Source organism: Palaemon carinicauda, chromosome 12 (assembly GCF_036898095.1).
Source record: "Palaemon carinicauda isolate YSFRI2023 chromosome 12, ASM3689809v2, whole genome shotgun sequence".
NCBI lineage: Eukaryota > Metazoa > Arthropoda > Malacostraca > Decapoda > Palaemonidae > Palaemon > Palaemon carinicauda.
The window spans coordinates 147,580,414-147,598,936 of record NC_090736.1 but is presented as its reverse complement, the minus strand read 5'-3'; the positions used below and the strand labels follow the sequence as shown (position 1 = coordinate 147,598,936).

General features: G+C 37.3%; 1 protein-coding gene across 2 annotated transcripts in view; it reads left to right on the top strand.

Annotated features, from left to right (window-relative positions):
* Window positions 1-18,523, top strand: part of drk (growth factor receptor-bound protein 2 drk) — an 80,978-nt gene that overhangs the window by 38,889 nt on the left and 23,566 nt on the right. Inside the window, exons 4-5 of one of the 2 annotated variants that reach the window (XM_068384592.1) lie at window positions 3,336-3,455; window positions 9,431-9,472. In XM_068384592.1, coding sequence (XP_068240693.1) covers window positions 3,336-3,455; window positions 9,431-9,472 — 162 coding nt within the window. The remainder of the gene's footprint in view (window positions 1-3,335; window positions 3,456-9,430; window positions 9,473-18,523) is intronic. The other variant, XM_068384593.1, reaches the window with a different exon arrangement.

Here is an 18,523-nt window from a genome sequence, read left to right as displayed (position 1 = left end):
GTGATAAAAAGTTCACGAACCAGTTAAGTGTGAGGGCTTTAGTTATCCATGCCTCTTTATTACTCATCCAATAGACGGGCAGCAAGGCTTTGTTTTTCACTTGTAAATTAAGCCAAGCTTGAGCATGAAGCCCGCGGCATTCCCGCACATGAGGAGAGTGACGCGATCTTTGTGGGTCTTGAACCCTGGCTTCTTTACTTCGTCCTTGTAAAGGAACGTCCGGGACGGTATCCTTTTCCAGAAGAGGCCAGTCTCATCCATATTGAGCACCTGATCCGGGAAATAGCCACCTTCTTTAATTAATTTCGGGAACTCGTCCTCAACGTAACAAAGAGCTGCCTCTTGGTCTGCCGAGGCGGCCTCCCCATACAAAGGAACGCTGCGAAGGCCAAACCTCCTCTTGAATTTCTCGAACCAGCCCTTGCTGTCAACAAAATCACGTTTTTCTCAAGGGACAGGATCATCATCTTCGTTGTCATCATCACCATCGTCTTCGTTATATTTTCCTTCAGAACTAGGCTATCATACAGGGTTTTGGCTTTAGTTCGAATCATGTTGGTATCGAGACTAACCACCTTTTCCCGACAGTCCAATATCCACATTGATAATGCATTCTCCATTTGCATTATCGTCTTATTACGAGGAGTCACAACGCGCTTAGTGTCCTGGGAGAATATTATTGAGGCAGTTTTACGTATTTTCATTTCATCTTTTTTTATGTAGTGAACCATCGATTCATTCACTCCGTAAATGTGGGCAACAGACCCATAGCTACTGCTTGCCTTAAGCATGTCCAATAATTTTACTTTCTCGTTCACCGTCATCATTTTTCTCTTCTTCTTGGGTTCACTAGAGGAGGTAGAGGTTAGAAGACGTTTAGGAGCCATTTTCAAGGGCATCACAAGCACTATTTTACACTAAAAAGCACAAGAAAACAGCTAAAAGTTCCACGCGGCAAGACTAAGCAACACAAGCGAAGCGAGAGAGAACAATGAATGCAGTCTCCCTTCGCGGGGCGCACGGCAGGGAGAGATGCTGGGTAAAGCGTCTCGGCGGCTCGGCCAATCAGCTTGCGAGATTCTGGAGCTGAGATGGCCAGCGAATGAGAGAGGTGGATTTTGGGTTGCGCACCATCTCCGTGATGATACCTGATGTTCTACTGTACTCTGCCTTCTGCTAGCGCCTGCGTAACTCTCGCACCATTTTTTAAAATTTTTGATGAATATTTTTTAACATCCGCGATGCACTGAGACTGCAAAACTTGAGCCGCGAAATGGCGAGGGATTACTGTACTTCTTCAAACAAAGCCTTTATGCTATTAATTACCGATATTTTTTTGGTCCTTTACTGGGAGAAGTAGCTCATTTTTGTAGAAGCGAAAAGTTATTCCTCAGCTTTGAGGCATGTCTTCAGGCTGTAAGACCTAGAACTTTCCTGCTTGTGAGAATTTTTTATGCATTTGCGGACCTTAGTCCCCAGGAGTGGGATGATATCCATGTTCTCAAATCCCTTGAGCGTGCCCCATGTAAGACTTTGAGAGGGACTGAAATCTCTCTCTCAAGATGCTTTCTGCTAGCCTTAACTTTGGTAAAGTAAGTTATTGAGATTTATAGGATCTTGTATGTTGCAAGCCATTCAGAAGGATGGAAGGATTCTTAATTTTGTTCCTGAGTTCCTGGCCAACACCCAAAACATAGCTGTCCACAATGCTAGTTTGAAGTCCTCCATCATTTCTCTTCAGGAGACATCAAGAGAGAATCAGGGTGATTTGCTTCTCTGTTCTATGAGGGCTCTGAGGCACAATCCTGAGAGGGTTCACTGCTCCAGGCTGGAGCACTAAAGACTCTTCATTGGCACTGACAGGATCAGGAAAAATATATTTAATAACCCCTATCGTTCTAGCTTTGTGAAACCATCAGATATGCCTATCTTTCATCCAGCAAGGGGCTTGAAGGTTCTTCCTGGGCCAGGGCACACAAATTCAGGGATATCGTCTCCACTCTAGTACCTAGCATTCTGGAAGAACCTGTTAGTGGTTTGGGTATTGAAGACAGGAGTCTAGAAATGACAGACAACCTTTACCTCCCACTACCTACAGGAGTATACCTATACAGAATGTCCTTGGATCCCCTTACCCGGGGTCATGTGGTGGCTGCTCAACTGGATGAGTATCTCAGATTGTGGATTTGACATAAGCCAAGAATAGAAGATAGTGACTGGATATCTTCTATTCTTTCTTCCTTGTCTCGTGGGGAGTCGTGATCTCTATGAACTGAACCGTCCGTCAAATGCAGGTAAGCATCATAACCAAGGAACATTTCTTTTCATATAGGATTTGTCAAGAGGTATCTCTCCCATCCTACCAGAAAGGGGGAGGATGGATAGAACGTATTTAAACCATTTTATTATAATACTGTAGTCACGGATACTTTTGGACAATTTATCTCGTACGAAAATACAGTGTAAGTTCTCCTGTAACTAAGTACCATTTATTCTTGGTATGGGCCTAACCTAACACCTGTTGCATCTTTATATGCACATCGTTAAAAGGTTAGCGTCCTGTACAGGACCAGGTGGTCAAACAATTCCTGGGAAGTTGAACTACCCAGAATATTTTTTTTTATTGGGACTAACTCCCTCCTAAGGATGAGTTTCTTTCTTAAAGATGATGGTTTGTATTTGTGTAGGAACACACACAGATAATACAATTTATATTATTCCAAACCATACAAACCCAAGTCCTCTAATTTACACATCTGCCTCAAATGCCCCACAAGTCTCTTACCTAAGGTTCAAAGTGCTAGTCTTACTGACTGACAGATGGGCGGGGCTTTCTATGCTACCCATCGTTAGTTATAACTACCTCGTCTAATTTCAAGGATTGTTTCACCTTCGCTGAAATCATATGGCTATTAAGATACCCAGGTTTGTATAGGTAAGAAAAATACAAATTACAGCAATCAGGAGAATTCTTATTTTGTTACTTTTTGTCTTCAATGATAAATTTTGCTTTAAAAACTTAATATTAGATGTCTTGTTGTGGAAGTTATGGAACTTGAAAAGTCTCTTCCGAGTGTTTTAATGTTATTGGTTCCTGTGAAGCATTTATCCTAATGTGGTTCCAGCCTTCAAGTCAATTTTAGGTAGCTATTCAGACCATCTTTATATCCTTGGTTTGATGCAATGTGGCTTTTATCTCGAAGGTCCTCCTTTTACTTGTGGGCTATAAACATCTTGCGTATAAAACTGTTGATGAATGGAATATTCAAGGTACCGAGAAATATTTACTTTATAATTTCATGTAATTGACTGATTAAACTGGTTTTCTCTCGCAGATGGTATTATGGAAGAATAACACGCGCAGATGCTGAAAAACTTTTATCAAATAAACACGAAGGTGCATTCCTTATCAGAGTCAGTGAAAGCTCACCTGGAGATTTTTCACTGTCAGTCAAGTAAGTGTGTCAGTAGATGAGTTAGCATGAACAACAAAGATTATTTTCTCTTCCCTCTCTTTCAACATTGCCTCTTGACAGCCTATTTGAAGTTCTACCTATTGTTGCAGTTTATTAGGGTTACTCACCATCCTCCTGAAGGTTCCTTTGTCAAAATAATTTGCTCACTGTATTTTAATAGTTTTGCATCCGTAACTAATGGTTTCTGGCTCTCACTCCCTTTCAGTCTTTTGAGTAATGCCTTATATTGTTTTAATTACTTTCAACTGTTTATCTTGCGTTATATTTCTCTTGTAATGCTATTCTTATTTCTTAAGTTTAATTTTGCCCTTGCATTGTATGTGGTTGTATCCAGCCTGATTTAACCATCCCTCCACCTTTTGATAGTGTATTTTTCCTGTTTTTTTATTCTGTAAAGCTGTGCAGGCATACAGTGGCAGTTCTGTCCATCTTCTTGTTTTACTGTGACTACCAATTGATTTCTAGGAAAATTATCGTTATTTGTACATTGAGTGCTTTGCCAGAAATAAATCTTGGGATAACGTATTGCATAATTATATTCTTCACATAAGTAAGGTACTGTATATGTAGGTTGGACAACTCTATATTGTTTTTCATAGAATGGGTCAGAGAATGAGGTGGTTTTCTGAATTTTCAGTTATTAGTGAAACATATTGGACTAAGCATTTGATGAATGGGCTTATTTTTATTTATAAGTATTAATAGAAATTTTCAACCATTTAGTACTGAAAATAAAGTTACCATAATTACAGGAAACAGGAAAGATTCCCAAAAATAATTGTACGGCACAATATAATTGTACTACTTTTAATTGCGGACTTTCGTGTCAAATAATGCTTTGGTAAGTTATGGTTTTTGTAAAGTACAAAAAGAATTTGTGCTATTAGAAAAGTTTACAGAGATATCGTACACACTATGATATCCATGTACTAGTGTGTATTTACTTGTTCAAATTGCAAATGTAATACAACAATAAAACAAATTAGTCATTTATAAAAATTATATATTTTCAAATCCTGTATTTTTAAATTATTGAATTTTTATATGAATCTGCTAAAATACTTTCAGCCAGATTTTTGAAAACCAGTCATTGCATCTCAAGTCTGCTATTAGTGCTTCAAATGTAGAAAAACAAAGTACAGTAGTTCCTAATTATAATATGTAGCGTATGCGTTTCGTTAATAAAGTGTATATTTTTAAGTATTTAGATTAAGTTTTGAATAAGATATTATCCATAGTTTACTTTGTGAATATATTTCTTAGCCCATATAGAAAAACATATTCTATATGCAACACTTGACCTGCTACATACTGTACTGTGTAGCCAAGGGCTGAAGAAATTTCTACAAGCAGGGCTTCTTATGTCTTTACCCAACACACTTGTAGCTTCTCTCTTTCCAGAGCAAGACAACCTCATCATCTTGTTTCTTTAGGTACTTTTTCAAAGGTCACAGCTTCAGTTGGTTAGAGCCAATTCTCTCTCTCTCTCTCTCTCTCTCTCTCTCTCTCTCTCTCTCTCTCTCTCTCTCTCTCTCTCATATATAACGAAGGATTTTCTCAGAGATAAAGCTTCATCAATAAAGGGGAAGTGACAGGTGCAAATGTTAACAGCTTTATCAATAAAGGGGAAGTGACAGGGGCAAATGTTAACACCTTAGGAAAAATCATGTCCGTACTAGTGATATACAAACCACCACATCAAACACAAGAACAACATGAAGAGCTGTACAGACATCTTGGACAAGAAGTTGATAATAAGAAAGCAGTCCTAATGGGAGACTTCAATGCAGCAGTAAACTGGGACACTATGGATTTGACATCAAACACAGAGGGACATAGGCTACCAGAATTTGTCAACAATGAATTCCCCATCAGTGGGTCGATAAACTAACCAGGGGAAACAACATACTAGATATTGTGCTAACAACAGAAGAAAACTTAGTATTCAGTGTTTCAGTAGGCAAAAATATTGGCAAAAGTGACCACAAAATAATTAGGTTTCTGGTAAATATTCCTCATCTAAAAGAAAGGAAAATTATATAAAAGCTAGACTACAGACATAGTAATTGGATAAAACTGAAGGGATGTACCAAGAATTTTGAATACAATGAAACGGAACATAGAACAACAACGGGACTCCTGTGTAGAAATATATTAAGAAAAAAGGGCTAAATATATACCACAGAAAATTTTACCAAATGGAACTCCACAACCTGAGTGGTTCAACAGAGAAATAGCCAATGCAATAAGAAGTAGAGACAGGAATCATTAATTAATGGGTCCACAGCCTTTAATTCATGAAATTTGCGAGCACAAGAAGTTAAGCCGAAAAGTAATTATACTAGTTAGAAAGAAATGAAGAGAAAAGAGTGGCTTTAGCTAGTAAAAAAAAACACAAAAGAATTTTTTGTATATGTAAACAGTAAAAACCATTAAAAAACAACTTTAGCCCATTAAGAGACTCGGAGGGTAATCTTACAACAAATGATTTGGAAAAAGCTGAACTGATCAATGCATATTTCACAACTGTATTCACTAGAGAAGAATCAACGACCCCTTCCTGAACCATCTATCAAATATGAAGGACCACAACCATTAAATAGTATCACCTTTACTCTGGATGATGTCAAAAAGAAAATAAAAGGACTCAGTAAGTCTAAAGCACCAGGGCCAGATGATATTCATCATAGAGAGATTATAGAACTAGAATAATAGAAAGCCCCACACTTTTACAAAATGTTCCGAAAGACGGCCAATGAAAGAAAGGCACCACAGGGAGGGAAACTAGGCAATGTTCCTCTAATCTACAATATCACTAATTGTCAATCCAATGAACTTCTAACAATGTAAATACTGTATACCATAGCACAAAGATACTGTTTCTTCACCTATTGTAAAAGCTTTATTATACTGGCAAATATGACACACAGTACTGAGGGTCTGTGTAAGTAATATTCATCACCTGTGCATCCTTCTTTACATATATAGTTGTAAGACTAGTATAAGAGAGATTACTCGAGTGCCATATTTGGGTGAGATCATCATGAGATATAGATGGAGATGGTTTGAGCATGCTCTTCGCACTCCCCAAGAGAGATTAGTTCACCAAACGTTCAGCTGAGCTCGACAAGGCACTAGAAGAGTTGGAAGACCCAGTCCTACATGGCTGAGGACTTTGAAAAGTGAAGTGGATGATGAGTGGTGAAGTATTGAATTAAAAGCTCAAGATAGAGACAACTGGCAAAATCTCAACTGAGGTCCATAGCGTCAATAGGCGTAGAAGGTGATGATGACTTTTGCATTACTCTCTTATCCTGACTGACACAAGCACAGGAAACTTTCTGGTGTGTTTTGACAATATTTAAACATCCATAGTCTATTCTTTGGCAAACACTACCTGGTCCAAGGCAATAAGCGCTAGAGTTGCAAAAATAGGGAAAGAGGAAGGAGGTCACCCATAACATTGTATCATCTCAATCTTCCTGAAAAGAGGACATGATTGTGGAAAAGAGGAAAATGGGAGGGAAAAAGAAAACAAACTACTACATACAGTAGTTAAAAAAGATGGGGATACAGATCATAATAACCATATACAGTAGTCCCTACCTCACAGGAGAGAACTAACCAATCTTTTCTTATCCAGTCAGACTTTGATGGCTATCTTATACTCTGTAAATATGAAGGAATCTAGGGTACAGTATTCTGGTTATGGTTTAATGCAAATCAGTGTATCATTACCTCTCATTCTGGTAATAAACACCTGTATGAAAAAATACACTAGTCTTTTGGGGATTCTTTTACCCTGGTAAATATATGATTTGATTGTTTTTAGATATGATTATTTCTGGTAAAGTACTAAATGCACTTTATTTTGGGAAATGATTGTAGTAATTGAATTTATTATGTAAAGCAGGAAGGGGAAAGGCAATGCATTGTATATTAGTTTTTCCACATAAGAATAAAAGAGGTGTTTTTGTGTGATATTCTCTCTCTCTCTCTCTCTCTCTCTCTCTCTCTCACACAAGTTTTTCCATTGGAAGTTAAGAAAATGAGTGTCAAAATGAAGAGAGTGCACAATTCCTGAGTACATAAGTTTTATTCTGTATTTACAGCTTTGAATGACAAAAGGCAGAGTATACCCTGAAGAGAATTGAGTTTAGTGAATAACTTCCGTTCAAATCCGGTTTAGAGCTCAAAAAGTGACGTTAGTATTCCTCGACGATATTTTAGGTTGTGTGTGCAAATCTTATCAATAGGTGAAAAGCCTCATAAATATAATAGAAAAAGAATGGAGGTTATTTATCAGTCAAAGTCATTGAAATGACTTTAGATTTAGTATTTTCAAAATCTCTGTTAATTTCGTTGATAGATGATTAGAAATTTGTAAGGGTTGCATAGTATTGTGAAGGACCTCAAAAGTGTGGTACAGAGACTAAATCAGAAAGAAAATTGTTGGAAATAATGATAATTATAAAAATAATCAAACCAACTAATATGGGGCTGTAAACACTGTACTTAAAGAATGATCTCAAGAATATTCTATTGATTTCTACTAATTAGTCATGTTTATGTAAGGCATCAGAGATATATAAGAAGTTGATATGAGGAAACAGTTTTAACAATACTCTACTACCTTATATTAGAATGTATTCATACTTGAAATGAGCCTTCTGAATGCTTCAAATATAAAACCAGTGAAACATTAGGTAGTTGGGGGTGAAGGATCACTTGATTATATATGAACAGATTAATTAAATTCATAAAATAAAATTGGTCTCTTTTGAAGTAATGAAACCTTTTGATAGTTAATAAAAAGACTTGATTGTAGTTTATTAAAATTTTGTGGAATATTTTGATGGTTCGAGATAATTTATAACAAAATATAGAAGAACTATAAAGGTACATGTGGTTGAAGTGTAAAAAATTAAGTAATATGGTGGAAATATCTCACAAATTCAGATGGTTTGCACAACTAATAAGAAGCAGTTGGTCAAAAGAACAGTAGTAGAAAGTTGAAGACTTCTAGTAGGGAGCAGGAAATCACGAAAGGGAGTTAGATGATAACCAAGAATTAATAAGAGCTCAGAAAGAAATAGAACAAGAAAGAGGGGTTGGAGAGAACGTGTCTAACCTCATAAAGGGCAAAGTTCACTTAATAATTTCTGGTTGTGCTCATAACTTCAATAGTATGAGTGAATAGTTTTGTCTAATAGAGATTAACTATGGTGATCAGAATTGTTATTATTATTATTATTACTATCCAAGCTACAACCCTAGTTGGAAAAGCAAGATGCTATAAGCCCAGGGGCCCCAATAGGGAAAAAAAAAGCTGCCATTAAGGAAGATGAGGAGAGATTGATGGAGAATATAGAGAAGAAAATATTGTTTACAGGTCACATAAAGTAAAATGTATAACATTGAAAATTCTTGACCTTTTTGAAGACACAAGTACCCAGCATGTGTGTGCCCAATGTTAAACGGTAATAGTAAAAAGAGTTCTTGGTAGTTATCAGAAGTTCCTCAGCAAGGTTTAGAAACCTGGAAATCTGAAACTGAAATACAGTATTAGCAAATACATTTAAGTGGAGGTTAGGGTAAACATTCCATTTCAAAACACACACACACACACACACTCTCTCTCTCTCTCTCTCTCTCTCTCTCTCTCCAGTGCTTGGCGTAAGGCCTTATTTTTATATTCTATTCATTTCAATTCTCTCTCTCTCTCTCTCTCTCTCTCTCTCTCCAGTGCTTGGCGTAAGGCCTAATTTTTATATTCTATTCATTTCAACTCTCTCTCTCTCTCTCTCTCTCTCTCTCTCTCTTTGTATGTATGTGTCCGTGCATTTGATCCATCCTCCAACATTTCTTCCAGTCTGTCCGCCATTAAACCTTACCCAATCCTATTTGTAGTACCCAAGATTTTTCATGGAAGTAAGGTATCTTCATCCTTTCAGTATTTCGTCGGAAGGTAGAGGTAATCCCCAAGCTTCACCTGAGTAAGTATTACTCAAATTGCATGTACCTATATGTATAGCCTCAGCAAGCTTAGGCCTTTTTTTTTGTCTTTACTGTATTTTATCGCTACATAATCTAGCAGTATTATTTGCTCTTGGTAAGCTAATGCAAACTTACTGCATCACTAATGCTGTTTTATGGTTTCAAATATTTGGTCTTTAAAGATAACTTTTACACTTGTGTTAGTTATGGTAAGAAGTGTTAGATATGATAAGGACAGTGGTGCATGGCTCATGAATTGGTTATCCCTCAGTACTTGAAGGGATTAGTCTAGAGAATGGAGTGCAGTAAATAGGTTAATAGTACCAAAGCTAAATTTAATAAGGTAAAGTTTTGAAGTATATACATTCAAAATGCTAATGCTATTTGTTATCTATAAAACACATTTTAATGTGAGTTCATTTTGCTGTTTATGGGTGCTGAATGTAGTATTTTTTTTTCCTTTGACTTGGGTTTAGTGAAATGGAAGTCTAAATAAGAATAGATATATTTGATTGAATTTTGTGTTGAACCACCACTGCACCATGTTAGTAGGCTTTTGAGAAGAAATATGAAAGGGTTGGAGAGCACCTTCGTAGAATATTTTCATTGTAAACTATAAAAATAAACAAATAGATTAACACATCTAAAATAATGAACTGTAGACCTTTTCACCATTTAGATTGTGTCAGTAAATATTAAACAACTCGTGTTGGTGTGCAGGCATTGTCATGGTGTTTAGGTGAGGGAATTAACTTTGAAATGCTTAGAACATTTGCTGTTATCTTTTATGATTTGCCATTAATTTAAGCTTCTATTTTTGTTAAAAGCATTGGACAGATGGTCTCAGACCACCTCTCATAATCTATTCCCCCATCTAGAGAATCAAGTACAAATTTCAAGTTTAAAACATTTTCCACGATTTAAATTTCAGTCAAATCCCTGAGAAATTTTTGTTTTCCAGAATACTGTGTACTTTATTATAACATACCATGTCATGTAATTTTCTCACAACCCCATCAGTCATAATTAGTCCACATTTGCAGTCTCGGATGTCTTGTGACATGGTAGTCTTTTGTTCAGTAAAAAAATATGTCTATACATGCACTACCTAAACACTTAGGTAAGATCCTCAAGCCTTCTACACTTTCTGAATCTATACAGCTATTCACAGCTTTATGCAGAATTTCTTCAGCTTGTTTGCTCAGTAACTTTTTATTTTCAAATAAAATATGTTCTATTATTTCGCGTAAGTGCCCATCCTTATCTGTATGCCAGCCCTCTTTCACAGTCATGCTTAGTATTTAAGTATAAAAGTATGATTTTGGTAGACTTTTCTCCTGTGTGTAGAAGGAGGTCTCAAAGAAACTTATGTCGATTGCACCCGGGACAATTATTTGTCGCTAACATGGTCCCTTCTTACATGAAGTCCTTCACTTGAGAGGAGAACCTGATGATTAGTATTTTGTGCTCACCAGAAATTCAGGCCAAAAAAGCCAATTACTCTTTTTAGGAGTACATATCCTTATACATCCAAGAATACTTAGGTAATGAGATGCCAGTCACCCTTGAAACTGAAATGGGAGGACAGTCTATGGTGAAGTCACCTGGTGAGGGGTTTAGAATCAAATAATATTTGTCATCATCCTCAGTCAGTTCTTCAACCAGTTGGCTTGTCTCCAAAAGCTGTAGTAGATCAGAACAGAGCCTTAAGTGCAAGAGGCCATTAAGTCAGTTACTGACTTCTTTTTCTGGAGACAAAGCTTTCACTCTCATTGAAACCTGTGGACTTTGGAACATACAGCAACAACAACAGGCTATGTGTAGTGTATATACTGAGGTGAGGTTAATGTGGCCACTTAAACACATCAATTTAGCTGGACAACTAGTTGGTAATGTCCAGAGAACTATGCCAGTGTGTAGTTCTTATAATATTAATGGTATTAAGATTTAAGACTCCATCTCTTCTGGGAAAAATCAGATCTGGTTTCTTCATCAAAAGCCGATGTATACTGAAGGGCAGTTATCTCCACATCCGAGGCTTTTGTTCGAGTTTTAGACGATAAGAGCAGGAGGAAGCTCTCTATGATCCAACAGTTTTAGCACTGAATTCCTTTGGCAAGTTGTGGCAGTGTGTGATTGATCATCTCATATCATTGAATTGCAACTGCCAAAATCATGGTCTGTGATGTTATTTCCATATGCTCGCTCAGTCTTATCCTCGGAGGAGAGTCTTGCTGGTCTTTGGTGGTTGCAGGACTCTGGTTACCTTTCATCATGATTTCTGACTGAACAACCAAGATTCAGAACAAGTCCATATGGCCATATTCCATACATTCCATTCGTCTCGGTGGAAGTTCCTTTGGTCTTTCCTCCTTTGAAAAGTTTGAGTGTTTATTATTATTTTTTTATTACAAGCCAAGCTGTAACCCTAGTTAGAATTTCAAGGTGCTACAAGCCCAAGTGCTCCAACATGGAAAGTGGCCGAATGTGAAAAGGATTTAGAGAAATAATGGTAAAAATAATATAAAATTAAGATGAGTAACAATATTGAAATGTAAACTGTGAAATGGGACTTAGTCGACCTGTTCAAGAGAAAAGCATTTGCAACAAGTTTGAACTTCTGAAGTTACGCCAATGCAACCACTATATAAGTAAGATTATTCCACTATCTAGTTGTAGCTGGAATAAATCTAGAATAATTTGTACCCTCTGGATCAATTGGCAGCAATTACTAGACACAGAAGGATACAAAAAGATACCAAGCAGCAAATCAGCTTCTAGATATGAAGGCCATGTTCCCAGACTTCAATGGATAGGTTGCTCTCTGATGAACTTTGGGCTACTCAACATTGGTAGCACTAAGAGCCTTATCTTTCTACATGAATTAATGTTCAGGCTAATTAAGATTGATGCATGAAGTATTGAAACCATTTTTTTTATGAAGAAAAGTTTTTTCTTACAAATACATCATTCTTAATGAGTTCCTGTTTATGCCTTTCCATTAAAGATAAGTATCTTTTTATCTGTAAATTTAATGATTCGTTATGGCCTCAACACATTTTAATGGTATCAAGTCATAGACATTGTTACCAAAGATGCATTTTGTGTCTAGACTACTCTAATTGTGAAGAGGTTGGTTGGGTCTTAGCCTGGATTCCAGGTGGTGTTAGCGTGGGAGTTTCTCTCTGCATTTGTCTGGTAGGCAAAGGACTATTCTGTATGTAAACGTTCAAAACTCAAAATGAGGGCTAATTATGGTTTATACATTTGTGTGGGACAATTACTCTTGTGTTGAAAACCTGTTATTTTTAAAATCCCTGATCCATTTTCATTAAAAAATTGCTTTCCAACCATATTGATGACAGCTGATAATTTTTGCTTTTTGGTCTACGGAAACAGCTTTGAAATTAATGTCAATCATTACTGGTATACTTTGATTTTTTATTCATGTTCTATGTTTTCATTCATTAAACTCAGCTGTAGATGGATTGTCCAGACTAGAATAACTGAATTATGCTTGTGATGATTATCCCATCCATTGCGGAAAACATACCTGATTTTGATTACTTGTAGGTTAGAGAGAAGTAACAATGCTAATGCTGTTTTTTTATCTTTCTCGTAAGATTTTAAAATTGCATTTTTCTGGTTGTGTTCATGATAGTAAATTGGTATTTAATAACTTGTATGGAGGTGTTCATGCTTTCTTCCAGTAAACTCATGAGCACTGAATCAGAATATTAGATGATTGTTAATTTTTTCTGGGTGAGTGGATATGTCAATACACTTAGTAGCAGGTTCATTCCATTTTGGGCCAATTTAATTTTTCTTTATAGTAGTAATATTTGCTAAATTCATGCAATCCAGCTTTCAGTCTTCTAGCTTTTGCTAAGTTTTCTGGGGACTAGCAATTCTTTTATTGCTTATTTTGTTGGTTTGTTCTTTCCTCTCATTGGCAAGCTTATGATTTCCCAGAGTCCTAAATTATCCTTCTTTCCAAGAGACTGGTCAGTATTGTATAATAGAAGTTTTTATTTCTTTACTTTTAAATAGCTTTATTTTTTATATATTCTCTACTTGAAGCTATTCCCTCCTCTTGGATGAGATGAGAAACTTGTTGAACTAAACCTTGAAAACAAAAATTTTATATTTAATTTCAAATGTCTTTATTTTTTAAATTGCATGCCAGCCCAGGTTGGTTGAAATACTTTTGTTTGTTTTGCCAAAAAACTAAAAGCTTTATTTCAGTGTAATTTACTTGAAATTTTTCGTGTTATTGCCTTAAAGCAAGTTTCCTGGCCTTAAAATTAAAAATTTCTACCTCAACGCCCCATTTGCAATGGCACAGATATTCCTACAGCCAGTGCCATTGGTTGTCAGGATGGTATCTGGGTCTAAGTGCCTTTCCCAACACCCTTTAACTATCATGAAGTTGACAAGTAAGTGAAAACTGGACTGTTCTTTTGATACTCCATTATTACAAGTGTTATTTATTCTCTATCAGTTTATATAAGATATTAAAGGTATAACTCCAAAGTTCCCCTAAGCTCGCTAACTAGTCTGGGGAGTTAGTGAATGTGGTACTGCTTGCCCCGAGCTGATTTTTCTAACAAGGGTAGGCCATAAATTGTAATACAGTATGTTGGGATTTATTTGGAATTCCTATAATTCAATGTTAATATATCTTAAAAATCTTTTTAACTGTATTAATTGTAATCCTGCTGAATATGGTTGGGGATATTGTCTGAAGCATAGCATATCTTTCGGGGAGTTATGAATTTCAACGTTAGGGAATTTTGACTGTCACAACTTGTAAATTCTATGCAATTTTTTTTTTCCATCCTGAAAGAAGTCTTTTAGATTCATAATGGTTATTTAAAATGGATGTTGATATTTATTTTAAATTGGGTACAGCATAATCGTTTATTTTTGTTATTTTATTTTTAAATTTTTATTAATAATGTTTATGCATATTAGGTAGCAGAATCTTGTGCTTTGCTTACATCATCAGTGGAAAGTTTGTTCCTGCATGAATACAATACATCGTCCATTAATAGGAGTATGATTTCAGCTGAACTGGAGACGGCTGTTAAATTTTGTATCGAGGTGGTAGTAGTTACTGCAGGGTTGAGTGTAGCCCCCTCTACCCGACGGGCAAATTGAGCACTCATTGATTTCTGCTGCAGTGAATTAGACATACTCTTTAACCTCATAATCTGGCAGATTTAATCTTTTGCTTTTATTTTAGATTGATATCTCTGTGCACAGAGATCTTCGTACGTGCCGAGACCAGTCCACAGCACAAGATCTTCCCACATACTGAGACCGGCCAACTCTGCAAGATCATCTCACTCACTGAGATCTTCCACATGCCCCAAAATCTTCCACGTGATAGGGAATTGAGGCGGGTAACTTCACATGACCGCTCTGAGCGCTCGTATGATCACCAAGATGCCATATAGTGTTAGCTCAGTCGTCAATAAAGCAGCACTACACCCATCAACAGGCTCTTGCGTGATGTGCCTGATCTCTGCTTGATGTCACTCTCCCACTCGCTTTGTAGAGAAGGCTAAGTACCTAGTGCCTCTGAAAGCACGAGAGCTAGGGGCACTTTGGCTTATGAAGGTCTAGTATACAAATACTCTCGAGAGAAAGAACATTCTACTTGGATACATGTTGACAGCTTGAAGGGGATAAAAGTCCTGAGACTGAGTCTACGTTAGTTAAGGTGCTTGCACTTATTCATGAATATAATGACCTTACGAGGTCGCCATAGCCTCTGTTAATAGAGGGATGCCGTCCATTGATCGGCACTGAAGCGCACCCTCAAGTGTCAAAGTCCGCTTTTGAGTTGCTGCTAGCAGAGCATGCTTGGGGGCTTTGGATAGATTTTACCTGCTTTTTCTATGCCCAACCTCCAAGCAGCCTCTGGAATTGAACACTGGATAAGTGTGGTCACTTACTCCACCAGGATTGTGGTGACCGATGTGGTAACGGCCCTGACTGGTGATCGTCAGACTGGGGTTAGAGTCCCACTCAAACTCGTTAGTTCCTGTGGTCGTAGCAACCTCTCCATCCTTGTGAACTAAAGAAGGGGGTTTTGGGAAGCCTATAGTTCTGTCTGCTAAGTCATCAGCAGCCATTGCCTAACCCTCCTTGGTCCTAGCTTGGATGGTGAGGGGCTTGAGCACTGATCATATGGATATATGGTCAGTCTCTAGGACATTGTCCTGCTTGATAGGGCAATGTCACTGACCCTTGCCTCTGTGATTCCTGAGCAGCCTTTAGACCGAGGACTTGGCAAATGTCAATAAGAGAAGAAAAATAAGAATTTGTACTGGTTAGGTGCCAAGCTGTGATTTATTTTGAAGCTCCAATCGGCAAACCCGTTGGTCAACTGGGTCCTGTAGAGGAAGGATACCATCACTTCCCACTTCACCTGGCAAGTGGCACAAGAGGAGGTGCTATCCCTAAGAAACACTCCGGTGCTAAAGACTGCTGCCCCTTTTCCCACAGAAAGAAAGGGTGATTACAGGAGAGAAGTGAGGCAGGCAAACCAGGACTCGGTTTCCTATCGAGCCCAGGCCATTCCTAGGCTACGATTCCGAGAAGACTCCTGCAATCTAAAGGGCCAGATCTACACCCCAGTCTCTTCTCAGATAGGGATCCAACCCTTAAGACTGTGTTTTACTAGCCTTAGCCTCTGCGAAGTAAGTATGCAAGCAGCATGGTTTTTCCTTATGAAGTCATTCTGAATTATGGAAGGTCTCCCTCACCTTGGTTCAGGAGTTGGTGACCAACCCATTCAGAACTTTGAGTCCTCCATCTTTTCTCTACAAGAAGCTACTAGCAAAGATCAGGATGACTTGCCTCTGTCCTGTAAGGACACTGTAACACTTCCTAATAGAGCTCAGAACTTCAAGCAGAGCACCAGATTCTTTCTCAGCATCTGAAGGAATAAGAAAAGAGATACCAGACCATTTTATTTTTTGGACTTCATTGGCTAATCATAAGTGCTTATTCCTCAAGCAAGGAGACGGAAGGACCACCCAGAATTCGAGCACACCAAGTCAGAGATATTGGATCTACCCTAGTTCTTTGGAGTATCCCGTCAGTGGCGCAGGTCTTTGTCTAGTAACAACAGATACCATTACTCTTGGTGTAGCAGTAGTTGCTCAATTGAGTGTGTAGCAAACCTAACTCAACTCCTTCATGGAACAAGAAACATCACGTCCAAGATTAAGTCTAGAGTGAGTGGTAAGATTGACTGGCCATTCTATTTTATTTTTTCCCTTCCTTGGGGTGCAGAAGTCATTCCATTATGCCTTGGACCGGATGCTAGAAGCAGGTAAGCCACAGGATAGAGCAAATATTCTTAACACGCAGTTTTTGTTTTGAGGTATCTCCCCCCTCCTCTCGTAAAATACCGTACATTCAGGCAACATATCCTTTACATAGATATAGGTTTTTCCACGACTGTCTACCAGCCGAACACCTTGCCAAATTTTCATGCCCAGGTTGGTAGGAGTTCGACAGAAGTCATCACTTACCAAGTCTTCAGCTAAAGGACGATGGTTTGTAATTATGTAGGAATAGATTAATGATTTTTAGAGTGATTTCCATTTTCCTTACTAAACAAACCTAAGTCCTTTGAAGTTATACTTCCTGCCTGTCATAGGTTTAAAGTCAAATTGAGTGCTCAGTTACCTGTCAAGTGGGAGGATCCTACCAACTATCTGCAAGCAACTATTACTACAAAGTATGTGAATAGGTGGTACAGTACTTAAATATGATAGGATTGATCAGTGTTAATGCAATCATTATCATATTACTGTATTGTTATTACTTGTCACCTAAAACCGTAGTTGAAAAACTAGGATGCAACAAGCCCCATGGCTCCAAAAGGCAAAACAACCATTGGGCTGAGAAAATAGGGAAATAACAAATAAGCTAAATAAGATGAGAAATAATGAAAAATATGTAAAGAGCGGTAATAATGTTAAAAGGGTTCTGTAATAAATAAACTATATAACAAATTTATGACAAAATATAACTTCCTCCTGTCTTATAAGTAGGAGAGATAGAAAGTTTAGCCTTGCTTCCAATGATGATATGTGCATTTGTAAGTAATTACGAGATAAAACGTTAATTTTACTATGGAGTTTATTCCACAAAATTTTGAATTTTTTCCTTTATGACCTTGATGGTAAAAGGGATTTTGACGAAGGAAAAATCTATTTCTGGGCGAGGAACCTGTGTCGCCCAGTGAAATGCTCCTTTAAGCACCATTTCTAAGGTATAAATACTGCTAAATATACCAGAGAAAAAAGTTGCATGGAAGGCCAGGAATATAATCAGCTCGCTCACCCCTAAAGGGTGTCGGTATTAAAACTGGGGCAAGTGAATCCACTACCAGAGGTCCCTTTCCTATTAGACTTCTTCCTCCTCAAATTCTCCCATTACTACGAGGTGTCGTTCACTACAGCTATAATATTTGGGAATATTTTTGCTGAGAGGACGTCAAAATTCCAGAATTTAAAAACTTTTCACTCAATATAATCACAATGTCACCTGCTTTTTCAAGCAAGGTAAAAATTGAAATAATAGGAAAACCAAGATAAAAATTAATAGATTAGCATTGGATTTTGATAATTTAGAATTATTCTAGTATACTGTACAGTATTACAATTTGTGACCTACCATTGTTGGTTAAAATGACTCATGGCTTAAGGTAAGCTGAACAACACTCATTAACTCCTCAAATTGCAGTCTTTTAACACCTTTCATATCCTGTATCAGCTACAAAAAAAAAAGCTGTGAATAGTGCTTAGACCCAGGTACCATTCTGACTACTGGGATCATGGGCTATAGGAAGATTCGTGTTATGGCAAAGAGGAAGATTGGGTTTTATCATTTAATTTTAAGGCTGAGAAACTCTTGCTTCAAGGTAACAGTACCATGAAATTGAGGTAAGGAGTGAAATAAAAAACTTTATTATAATAAAGGGGTTGTTGATGTCGCATTTCAAATAATTGTTTTGATATTGAAGGTTA